General features: G+C 45.7%; 1 protein-coding gene across 4 annotated transcripts in view; it reads left to right on the top strand.

Annotated features, from left to right (window-relative positions):
* ATN1 (atrophin 1) overlaps positions 1–12,726 on the top strand; it is a 74,516-nt gene that overhangs the window by 32,891 nt on the left and 28,899 nt on the right. For all 4 annotated transcript variants that reach the window (XM_073595432.1, XM_073595431.1, XM_073595430.1 and 1 more), the window contains exons 3-6: positions 2,550–2,687; positions 4,834–4,944; positions 6,879–8,584; positions 10,819–11,017. In XM_073595432.1, the coding sequence (XP_073451533.1) occupies positions 2,550–2,687; positions 4,834–4,944; positions 6,879–8,584; positions 10,819–11,017 (2,154 nt within the window). The remainder of the gene's footprint in view (positions 1–2,549; positions 2,688–4,833; positions 4,945–6,878; positions 8,585–10,818; positions 11,018–12,726) is intronic.

The following is a 12,726-nucleotide window of genomic DNA, read 5'->3' as shown; positions in this document are numbered from 1 at the left end:
TTCCTCCAGAAGAGCATTTGTGAGGTCAGGCACTGATGTTGAGTCTCTGCTCTAATTCATCCCAAAGGTGTTCTATTGGGTTGAGGTGCAGGCCAGTCAAGTTCCTCCACTCCAAACTCGCTCATCCATGTCTGTATGGACCTTGCTTTGAGCACTGGGGGTTGTTTTTCAAGGGTTGGGCTTGGCCCTTTAGTTCCAGCGAAAGAAACCCTTAAGGCTTCAGCATACCAGAACATTTTGGACAATTTCATGCTCCCAACTTTGTGGGAAGAGTTTGGGGACGGCCCCTTCCTGTTCCAATATGACTGCGCACCAGAGCACAAAGCAAGGTCCATAAAGACATGGATGAGGGAGTTTGGGGTGGAGGAACTTGACCAAGGTCCATGAAGACATGGATGAGGGAGTTTGAGGTAGAGGAACTTGACTAAAGGCCATGACATGGATGAGGGAGTTTGGGGTGGGGGAACTTGATTTAGGTCCATGAAGACATGGATGAGGGCGTTTGGGGTGGAGGAACTTGATTAGGTCCATGAAGACATGGATGAGGGAGTTGGGGTGGTGGAACTTGATTTAGTCCATGAAGACATGGATGAGGGTGTTTGGGGTGGAGGAACTTAACTAAGGTCCATGAAGACATGGATGAGGGTGTTGAGGTGCAGGCCAGTCAAGTTCCTGCACCCCAAACTCGCTCATCCATGTCTGTATGGACCTTGCTTTCTGCACTGGTCCAAACCATTTGGTGGAGGGGGGATTATGGTGTGGGGTTGTTTTTCAGGGGTTGGGCTTGGCCCCTTATTTCCAGTGAAGGGAACTCTTAAGGTGTCAGCATACCAAGACATTTTGGACAATTTCATGCTCCCAACTTTGTGGGAAGAGTTTGGGGGTGGCCTCTTCCTGTTCCAATATGACTGCGCACCAGTGCACAAAGCAAGGTCCATAAAGACATTGGCGGGGAAGTTTGGGGTGGAGGAACTTGACTAAGGTCCATGAAGACATGGATGAGAGAGTTTGAGGTGGAGGAACTTGACTAAGGTCCACAAAGACATGGATGAGGGAGTTTGGGGTGGAGGAACTTGACTAAGATCCACAAAGACATGGATGAAGGAGTTTGAGGTGGAGGAACTTGACTAAGGTCCATGAAGACATGGATGAGGGAGTTTGGGGTGGAGGAACTTGATTAGGTCCATGAAGACATGGATGAGGGAGTTTGGGGTGGTGGAATTTGATTTAGGTCCATGAAGACATGGATGAGGGTGTTTGGGGTGGAGGAACTTAACTAAGGTCCATGAACACATGGATGAGGGAGTTTGAGGTGGAGGAACTTGACTAAGGTCCATGAAGACATGAATGAGGGAGTTTTGGGGTGCAGGAACTTGATTTAGGTCCATGAAGACATGGATGAGGGAGTTTGGGGTGGAGGAACTTGATTAGGTCCATGAAGACATGGATGAGGGAGTTTGAGGTGGAGGAACTTAACTAAGGTCCATGAAGACATGGATGAGGGAGTTTGAGGTGGAGGAACTTGACTAAGGTCCATGAAGACATGGATGAGGGAGTTTGGGGTGGAGGAACTTGACTAAGGTCCATGAAGACATGGATGAGGGAGTTTTGGGGTGGAGGAACTTAATTTAGGTCCATGAAGACATGGATGAGGGAGTTTGGGGTGGAGGAACTTGATTAGGTCCATGAAGACATGGATGAGGGAGTTTGAGGTGGAGGAACTTGACTAAGGTCCATGAAGACATGGATGAGGGAGTTTGGGGTGGAGAAACTTGATTTAGATCCATGAAGACATGGGTGAGGGAGTTTGGGATGGAGGAACTTGATTAGGTCCATGAAGACATGAATGAGGGAGTTTGGGGTGGAGGAACTTGACTAAAGTCTATGAAGACATGGATGAGTGAGTTTGGGGTGGAGGAACTTGACTAAAGTCTATGAAGACATGGATGAGTGAGTTTGGGGTAGAGGAACTTGACTGGTCTGCACAAAGTCCTGAGACTGCGAGCCAGACCTTCTGGTCCAACATCAGTGCCTGACTTTAAAAATCACGCTTCTGGAAGAATGGTCAAACATTCCCATAGACACACTCCTAAACCTTGTGGACAGCCTTCCCAGAAGAGTTGAAGCTGCAAAGGGTGGGCCAACCCAATATTGAACTCTACGGACTAAGACTGGGATGCCATTAAAGTTCATGTGCATGTAAAGGCAGGCGTCCCAATACTTTTGGGAATATAGTGTAGATGAACTCTTTGAAGAAATGACATCTAGACCAAACTTTAGCGTTCCCTCCGTGCTACTTTATTGGTCACAATGTCAGTCCCAGAGAAGCCTATTGCATTGTGGGACACCAGGTCATTTCAGAGTCCTTGGTATAAATAAATCCGGTGCAGGGGGCCGGTGTAAACGAAGCCTGAAGGGTTGACTTTCACGGTCACCGGGAGGCTGGAATTGTCTGAGAAATGTAATTGTGATGTAAACAAAGTATAAACGCCGCCGTCCAGCTAACGGCCATTTCTTCCCGTCTTCTCTCTCTCGCTCGGGGTGTGAAGATGTCGATGAGGAGCGGAAGGAAAAAGGAGAGCGTGGGCCCACGGGAGGAACGGAGAGCGCGGGGGAGGGCGTCCCCGGGTGCCATCAGCACATCCAGCAGTGACAGCAAATGTGAGAAGGGCCGGCCACCTGCCAAGGTGAGAAAGACGAATAAAGGGCCTCATTCAATGGTCTGCCTGTCACCCCTAGCAACCAGATCCTTCATTTCACCCAGGAACCTGCATTATTAGAAGAGGGGGGATCTGGTTTGCTGTGGGCAACACAGACAGTTCCTGTAGCCTTTGGATTTGGTTGCTATGTGCAATGCAGATAGTTCCTGAAGCATTTGGATCTGGTTGCTACAGGAGACACAGACAGTTCCTGAAGCTATTGGATCTGGGTGCTATGGGAGACAGACAAGTCCTAACGCTTTGGGATCTGGTTGCTATGGCAATGCAGACAGTTCCAAAAAGGTAAATGAGAGCGTTGGGCAGAACAAAATGTGTGGAGGAGGGCGTCTCCAGATGCCATCAGCAGTGACAGCAAGGATCCGGTTGCTATGGATGATGCATTCAGTTCCTGAAGCTTTTGGATCTGGTTGCTATGGAAAACACAGACTGTTTCTGTAGCTTTAAATCTGGTTGCTATGGACAACACGGACAGTTCCTGAAGCCTTTGGATCTGGATGCTATGGGTGATGCAGACAGTTATGGGCAACGCAGAAAGTTCTGTGGCTTATGCATCTGGTTTTTATGAAAGACACGGACAGTTGCTGAAGCTTTTGGATCTGGTTGCTAATTGCAACACAGACAGTTCCTATAAGGTGTGGATCTGGTTGCTGTGGGCAACACGGACATTTCCTGAAGCTGTTAGATCTGGTTGCTATGGGTACTGCAGACAGTTCCTGAAGTGTTTCGATCCGGTTGCTATGGGCGATGCAAACAGTTCCAGAATCTTTTGGATCTGGTTGCTATGGGAGACACAGACAGTTCCTGAATCTTTTTGCATCTGGTTGCTATGGGCGACACAGACAGTTCCTGAAGCATTTGGATTCGGTTGCTCTGGGAAACACAGACAGTTCTTGAAGCTTTAAATCTAGTTGTTATGGACAATTCAGACAGTTCCTGAAGTGTTGGGATTTGGTTGTTATGGGCAGTGCAGACAATTATTGAAGCTTTTGGATCTGGTTGCTATGGCGATGTGGACAGTTCCTACAGGAAAAGGAGAGTGAGGGGCCCACAAGCGGAACAATGAGCACGGTGGGGGAGGGCGTCCCCGGGTGGCATCAGCACATCCAGCAGTGACAGCAAGGATCCGGTAGCTATAGATGGTGCAGACAGTTCCTGAAACTTTTGGATCTGGTTGCTATGGGAAACACTGACTGTTCTCGAAGCTTTAGATCTGGTTGCTGTGGACAGGGCAGACAGTTCTGTAGCTTATGCATCTGGTTACTATGGGAGACACAGACAGTTCCTGAAGCTTTTAGATCTGGTTGCTAATAGCAACACAGACAGTTCCTGTAGCATTTGGATCTGGTTGCTGCGGGCAACGCAGACATTTCCTGAAGCCGATCTGGTTTCTATGGGTACCACAGACAGTTCCTAAAGTGCTTGGATCTGGTTGCTATGGGTGACACAGACAGTTCCTGTAGCTTGCGGATCTAGTTGCTAAGGATGACGAAGACAGTTTCTGAAGCTTTTGGATCTGGTTGCTATGGATGACGCAGACAGTTCCTGAAGCTTTGGGATCTGGTTGCTATGGGTGACGCAGACAGTTCCTGAACCCTTTGGATCTGGTTGCTATGGGAAATGCAGACAGTTCCTAAAGCTTTTGGGTTCCTTCAGTGGGTGATTAGCGCTGGTCTGTGGATTTAGCTGTGGCCATGTAAATAGTACATGTGGCGTGTAATCTGACATGTAGAGAATACCTGTGTTTAGGGACAGTGGTCACCTCCAGGGGGCGATCCTGCCTCCTTACCTGCAGGTAAACTCTCCATGTTGGATTATCCACGGACATATCCAGCTACCGGAATCCGCTGTTTATTGCCGCCATAATTCTCAGACTGACTCTAACAGCCCGCGTAAATGAGGCCCACGGTGATGAGTAATAAAGCCAACGAGATTCTGTCTTGTACTAAGCGTTACATCCATGAACTGAGATCTGGTTGCCATGGGTTACGGCATTTTGATATCAGTATTGTTCTTTGCGTTTCCTGGTCAGATATGGAGAGATGGAAGGGTGGGGCTCTGGAAATTCAATTTTTAATCCTCCACTTGTAATCTTCTCTTTTTTCCCTCCATACAGAAGGGCCGCATGGACGACTCTGTCCCGAAGAGCAGTAAACGGGAAAGGGTAAAAGATTCCTCCGAGAGTGAAGGGGAAACGGGGAAAACCCAGAAGAAAGCCAAGATGGAGGTGAGAGACGCCAACGTCATCAGCATTCTCACCTGTGGTTAGGACACCTAGGCCCGTTCCTGTACTAATAGGGTCTGACCAGTCTTCTCACCCGCATTTCAGCTTCCCCAACCCTCATCCTGGTTGCTATGGGCAACACAGACAGTTCCTGCAGCTTTTGGATCTGGCTGCTATGGGTGATGCAGACAGTTCCTGAGGCTTTTGTATATGGTTGCTATGGGATCTAACGGTACCCTTCTTCCAATGACTACCAGTGTAATGGGGCTCTTCTTCCAATGACTACCAGTGTAATGGTACCCTTCTTCCAATGACTACCAGTGTAATGGTACCCTTCTTCCAATGACTACCAGTGTAATGGTACCCTTCTTCCAAGGACTACCAGTGTAATGGAGCCCTTCTTCTAATGACCCCCATTGTAATGGTACCCTTCTTCCAATGACTACCAGTGTAATTGTATCCTTCTTCTAATGACCCCCATTGTAATGGTACCCTTCTTCCAATGACTACCAGTGTAATTGTACCCTTCTTCTAATGACCCCTATTGTAATGGAGCCATTCTTCCAAAGACTACCAGTGTAATGGTACCCTTCTTCCAATGACTACCAGTGTAATGGGGCCCTTCTTCCAATGACTACCAGTGTAATGGCACCCTTCTTCCAATGACTACCAGTGTAATGGTACCCTTCTTCCAATGACCCCCATTGTAATGGAGCCCTTCTTCTAATGACTACCAGTGTAATGGTACCCTTCTTCCAATGACTACCAGTGTAATGGGGTTCTTCTTCCAATGACTACCAGTGTAATGGGGCTCTTCTTCCAATGACTACCAGTGTAATGGTAACCTTCTTCTAATGACCCCCATTGTAATGGAGCCCTTCTTCTAATGACTACCATTGTAATGGGGCCCTTCTTCTAATGACCACCAGTGTAATGGAGCCCTTCTTCTAATGACTACCAATGTAATGGGGCCCTTCTTCTAATGACTACCAGTGTAATGGAGCCCTTCTTCTAATGACTACCAATGTAATGGGGCCCTTCTTCTAATGACTACCAGTGTAATGGAGCCCTTCTTCTAATGACTACCAATGTAATGGGGCCCTTCTTCTAATGACTACCAGTGTAATGGGGCCCTTCTTCTAATGACTACCAGTGTAATGGGGCTCTTCTTCTAATGACTACCAATGTAATGGGGCCCTTCTTCTAATGACTACCAGTGTAATGGAGCCCTTCTTCTAATGACTACCAATGTAATGGGGCCCTTCTTCTAATGACTACCAATGTAATGGGGCCCTTCTTCTAATGACTACCAGTGTAATGGAGCCCTTCTTCTAATGACTACCATTGTAATGGAGCCCTTCTTCTAATGACTACCATTGTAATGGGGCCCTTCTTCTAATAACTACCAGTGTAATGGGGCCCTTCTTCTAATGACTACCAGTGTAATGGGACCCTTCTTCTAATGACTACCAGTGAAATATTCCTATATTTCTTCTAATATCTACAGCTTGCTGTTCATGCCAGTGCACACTGAGCTGGAGATTTTACCAAAGGAAGGGAAAATCTTTTTGGTTGTCACTATAACAATTGTTCCTGTTGGAAGATTCCCTCTGCGTTTTCTGTTACCGTGACAACTCAAAATGTAATTTTTTCCTCACTTTTGGTTCCAGTGACAACGGTCCTTCAGACAAATAGAAAGGGTGAATCTCTTCAGTTAGGAGACGGTAATAAAACCTGACAGGGGTTCTAACCCTTCCCTATATTAGATTTCACATTGGCCCACCGCTGCTCAAACCAAATATTCTGTATAAACAATCTGATGTTTCAAGGAGAGTTGGATGAAATAAATCCATTTTAAGATATGAGGTGATGACTTGACTTCAGTCTTTTATCTACCTAATGATGCTTAATGAACCTTTTTTTTTTTCTCTCTGCAGTCTCCAGAGGTTCCCCGTCCGCCCCCAGATGAGGAAAGTTTGGATGGACAGAGCTGTAATGAAGATGGTGGAAGTGACCCAAGGGACATTGACCAGGACAACCGCAGCACATCTCCAAGCCTCCATAGTGATAGCGAGAGCGATGCTTCTTCCATTCCTTCACCAAAATCGTTTCCTTCCCTGTATAGGGGTCCCGGGTCACCCCAACCTCCTGCTTCACCGGTTCCTAATCCCCCTGTTCTTCCACCCCCCTCCCAGGCTTCTCAAGCACCTCCACAGACGGAACTTCAGACTTCAAGACCGTACCAGGCTCCTCAACTTCCACAGCTGTATCCCAGCACTGGTGGGATGGTCAAAGCTGGGCCTGCACCAGCCTCCCAAGCCAAACCTCCACCCACCACACCTATAGCGGGACTTGGTTCTCCAAGACCATTGGCTTCTCCAACAGCTCCTTCTACTCTACCTACCAGCACTTCTACCACAGCCTCTTACCCCCATGTATCTCACAACCTTCCTCCACCCCCTGCCCTACGGCCTCTCAATGCCTCTCCAGGACTTCCATCCCAACCGGCAGAGAAACCAGGCCAGCCTGTTCCTTCGTCTTCTTGTACACTTCGATATCCCCCTTACCCAGGACAATATCCATCTGGATACCCCCATCAGTACCCTGCACAGGGAAAGTATGGACAACCGCAGCCCGGTCCCCATCCTTCTTGGGGACAAGGCGGGCTCAGTTATGGACGGATTGAAGGAGCTCCCCGCTACCCTCAGCCTCCACCCCAAAATGGACAAGTGGGTGGGGGGCAAAATGTCAGTGGGGGATTCAGTAACTCTCATCATGGAAGTACTCGTGCTCCATCCCCCCATAATAACCACCCTCCACACCCAATGCCCACAGCAGGGGCTATTCAGACTCCAGCATCCCAGAGTAGTGTTTTGCACCCTCATGGAGGGGCAACTGGTGGACAAGGTCAACCTCCTAACCACAATATGAATAACTCCCATCATCCTCACATTCTACCAAACAGGGGGCGCTCCCCAACACCGCAAAATAACCAGCCACCAGGGGGCGTGCCTCAACCCAGCCATCACACACCTCATGTTCTTCTGTCCCCCAGTTCCCACCATCAGAGCAGCACTCAGCTGTCAACCCCCGGGACAGGGCCTAGTGGAGGCCAATCACCAGCGCCCACCAGTACCTCACATCTTTCATCCCAGTCATCCTCTGCGGGTGGAAACGTAGGCTACGCCCCTCAAGTGGAGCCCCCAAATCCTCAGCCCACTCATAATCTTTATCAGCCTCACTCATCTGCTTCTGCCTGCCATTACCCTCCTAATGCTCAAGGGTATGGTAACTACCCATACCAAGGCTACAAAGGGGCTCCCCCTCATCCGGCTCCACCCTATAAAAGTGCACCTCCACCCCCACCCCCACCCCCATATAAACCTGGGTCTTTTCCAGTCTCCACTCCTCCTCCAGCTCCCGCCCAGAGCTTTAAAGACTCTTCCCCTCCCGCTCCTGTCGCTGCTCCTCCTCCAGCTCCACCTCCTGCTCCACCCCCGCCAGCACCAGCTCCCGTGCAGATAAAACAGGAGCCACCCGAGGAATGTGAAGCAGAAGGCGATAGCCCAGTTCCTCCTGCCAACAGCCCTTCCCCTCCACCCAAACTGGTGGACACGCCAAGCCATGCCAGCCAGTCTGCCAGGTAAGTCAGAGCAGCAGGAGGTACGTTTGTGGTCTTCTTGTTGGGGATTAAATATTTTCTGCAAATGTTGCCCAATTAATAGCTAATTGGGATGCATACTGTCAGGGTCGGGACAAGGGGTGGACAGAAGGGGCGGCTGCCCTGGGTGCAGTGTGTATTGTAGAGATGGAGGGGGGCGCAAGTTCCTTCTACTAGTAGTGACAGCGGCATCACTACGTCTGTCAGCTCAGCACTGGACGCTGCAAGGAGAGGAGGAGAGAACCGGGAGGAGGTACAGGCTGTGCTCTCTCTCCTTTCCTCCTCATAAGCTCGCACCTAATGAAGGAAGGGGGGGTGGGGCACAATTTGACATCTTTGCCCTGGGTACTGGATGATCGTGTCCCGGCGCTGCATACTGTACATTACATGTCAACTGTTTTGCCTGCAAAAGATTTGTAATTCTGTTCACTCGTTGTGATAGATAGATAGATAGATAGATAGATAGATAGATAGATAGATAGATAGATAGATAGATAGATAGATAGATAGAGAGAGAGAGAGAGAGAGAGAGAGATAGATAGATAGATAGATAGATAGATAGATAGATAGATAGATAGATAGATAGATAGATAGATAGAATATACAGTATCTGACAAAAGTAAGTACACCCCTCAGTGACATTTGTGTAAATCTTTTCTTCTATCTTTTCATGTGACAACACTGAAGAAATGACACTTGTCTACAATGTAAAGTAGTGAGTGTACAGCTTGTATAACAGTGTAAATTTGCTGTCCCCTCAAAATAACTCAACACACAGCCATTAATGTCTAAACCGCTGGCAACAAAAGTCAGTACACCCCTAGGTGAAAATCTCCAAATTGGGCCCAATTAGCCATTTTCCCTCCCCGGTGTCATGTGACTCGTTAGTGTTACAAGGTCTCAGGTGTGAATGGGGAGCAGGTGTGTTAAATTTGGTGTTATCGCTCTCACTCTCTCATACTGGTCACTGGAAGTACAACATGGCACCTCATGGCAAAGAACTCTCTAAGTTCTGAAAAAAAGAATTGTTGCTCTACATAAAGATGGCCTAGGCTATAAGAAGATTGCCAAGACCCTGAAACTGATCTGCAGCACGGTGGCCAAGACCATACAGCGGTATAACAGGACAGGTTCCCCTCAGAACAGGCCTCACCATGGTCCACCAAAGAAGTTGAGGTCACGTGATCAGCGTCATATCCAGAGGTTGTCTTTGGGAAATAGACGTATGAGTGCTGCCAGCATTGCTGCAGAGGTTGTAGGGGTGGGGGGTCAGCCTGTCAGTGTTCAGACCATACGCCACACACTGCATCAAATTGGTCTGCATGGCTGTCATCCCAGAAGGAAGCCTCTTCTAAAGATGATGCACAAGAAAGACCACAAACAGTTTGCTGAAGACAAGCAGACTAAGGACATGGATTACTGGAACCATGTCCTGTGGTCTGATGAGACCAAGATAAACGTATTTGGTTCAGATGGTGACAAGCGTGTGTGGGGGCAACCAGGTGAGGAGGACAAAGACAAGTGTGTCTTGTCTACAGTCAAGCATGGTGGTGGGAGTGTCATGGTCTGGGGCTGCATGAGTGCTGCCGGCACTGGGGGGCTACAGATCATTGAGGGAACCATGAATGCCAACATGTACTGTGACATACTGAAGCAGAGCATGATCCCCTCCCTTCAGAGACTGGGCCGCAGGGCAGTATTCCAACATGATAACCACCCCAAACACACCTCCAAGACCACCACTGCCTTGCTAAAGAAGCTGAGGGTAAAGGTGATGGACTGGCCAATCATGTCTCCAGACCTAAACCCTATTGATCATCTGTGGGACATCCTCAAAGGGAAGGTGGAGGAGCGCAAGGTCTCTAACATCCACCAGCTCCGTGATGTCATCATGGAGGAGGGGAAGAGGACTCCAGTGACAACCTGTGAAGCTCTGGTGACCTCCATGTCCAAGAGGGTTAAGGCAGTGCTGGAAAATAATGGTGGCCACACAAAATATTGACACTTTGGGCCCAATTTGGACATTTTCACTTAGGGGTGTACTGACTTTTGTTGCCAGCGGTTTAGACATTAATGGCTGTGTGTTGAGTTATTTTGAGGGGACAGCAAATTTACACTGTTATACAAGCTATCACATAGCGACTGTCTCATAGCGACTATCAAATAGCGATTATCACATAGCAATTATCTCATTGCTGCTTTTTTTTTGTCTGCAGGTTCAACAAACACCTGGACCGCGGATATAATTCCTGCTGCCGGACGGATCTCTACTTCGTGCCACTGGAAGGCTCCAAACTTTCCAAGAAGAGGACGGAGCAGATTGAGCGAGCGCGCAGGGAGAGCGAACAGAGAGCGCGGGAAGAGCGAGAGAGAGAGCGGGAGAGGGAGCGGGAGCGGGAGATGGAGAGGAACATTGTAAGGGAGGCTTTACAGTGCCTGGAAAAAGTATTCATACCCCCTGAAATTCCCCACACTTTGTCATGTTACAACCAAAAATATAAATGTATTTTATTGGGATTTTATGTGATAGACCAACACAAAGTGTCACATAATTGTGAAGAGGAAGGAAAATGATAAATGATACAAATAAATATGTGAAAAGTGTGGGGGGGGGGGCATTTGTATTCAGCCCCCTTTACTCTGATACCCCTAACTAAAATCTAGAGGAACCAATTGCCTTCAGAAGTCACCTAATTAGTAAATAGACATGTGCACTGCCGAAAAATTCATTCGTTTTCGTTTCATTTGGTTTTTTATTGGAAATTCAAAAATTCGGAAATTTGAGAATTTTTGAAAATCGGAATATCCGAAAATAAGAAAGAAAATCCGAAAATTCTAAAGACTAAATAACTAACTAATAATAACTATTACATTGTAGGTATTGGAATCTCCTTTTAGGCTGGCTGTGAGTGAACGTAAGGAATACAAATTTATCCGAAGTTCCGAATTATCCCAAAATAACGAATGCCGCATCTAAACAAATGAAACGGAATGAATTAATATTAAATAATAATAATAATAAAAATAAAAACTTTTTTTATTATTATTAAAGTTACCAATTATCCGAAATAATGAATGCCGCTTCTAAACAAATTTAACAGAACTAATTAATAATAAATAATAATAATATATATATTTTTAGCATTATTATTGTTATTTATTATTATTCATTTGTTCCATTCCAATTTGTTTAGATGCGGCATTCGTTTTTTCGGATAACTTGTAACTTTGGATAAATTCGTATTCCTTACATTCACCAACAGCCAAATTTGAAAGGAAATTCCAATAACTATAATTTAATAGTTAGTTATTATTAGTTAGTTAGATATTCTTTCCAAATTTTCGGATTTTCTTTCTTATTTTCGGACTTTCGAATTTTCGAATTGTGATCATAATGAATGACCCGAAAAACAAACAAACAAAAAAAAAAAACGAATGAAATGGATCGGAACTAAGAACGAATTAATAATAATAATAATAATAATAATAAAAAGTTTTTATTAATATTATTGTTATTTATTATTATTAATTTGTTCCATTCATTTAGATACGGCATTCATTATTTTGGATAATTCGTAACTTCGGATGAATTCGTATTCCCTCACTAACAGCCAAATTTGAAAGGAAATTCCAATACCTATCATTTATTAGTTAGTTAGATATTCTTTCGAATTTTTCTTTGTTATTTTCAGACTTTCGAATTTACGAATTTACAAATTTTAGAATTTATTGCGATCATAACGAATGACCTGAAAAACGAAAAAATAAAACAAAAAAAAAACCTAATGATATGGAACGCAACTAATTATTATTATTATTATTATTATTAATAATAATAATAAAAAGGTTTTATTAATATTATTGTTATTTAATATTATTAATTCGTTACGTTCCATTAGTTTAGATATTATTATTTTTGTTACGTTCCATTTGTTTAGATACGGCATTTGTTATTTCGGATAAATTCACATTCCTTACGTTCACCAACAGCCAAATTTGAAAGGAAATTCCAATACCTATAATTTAATAGTTATCATTAGTTAGTTATTCTTCCAGATTTTGGAATTTTCGGGTTTTCGGATTTTCGAATCGCGAATTTTCGAATTTACGAACTTTTGAGTTTT

The sequence above is a fragment of the Aquarana catesbeiana genome, linkage group LG08, assembly GCF_042186555.1.
Source record: "Aquarana catesbeiana isolate 2022-GZ linkage group LG08, ASM4218655v1, whole genome shotgun sequence".
NCBI lineage: Eukaryota > Metazoa > Chordata > Amphibia > Anura > Ranidae > Aquarana > Aquarana catesbeiana.
This window is presented reverse-complemented; position numbering and strand designations above follow the sequence as displayed.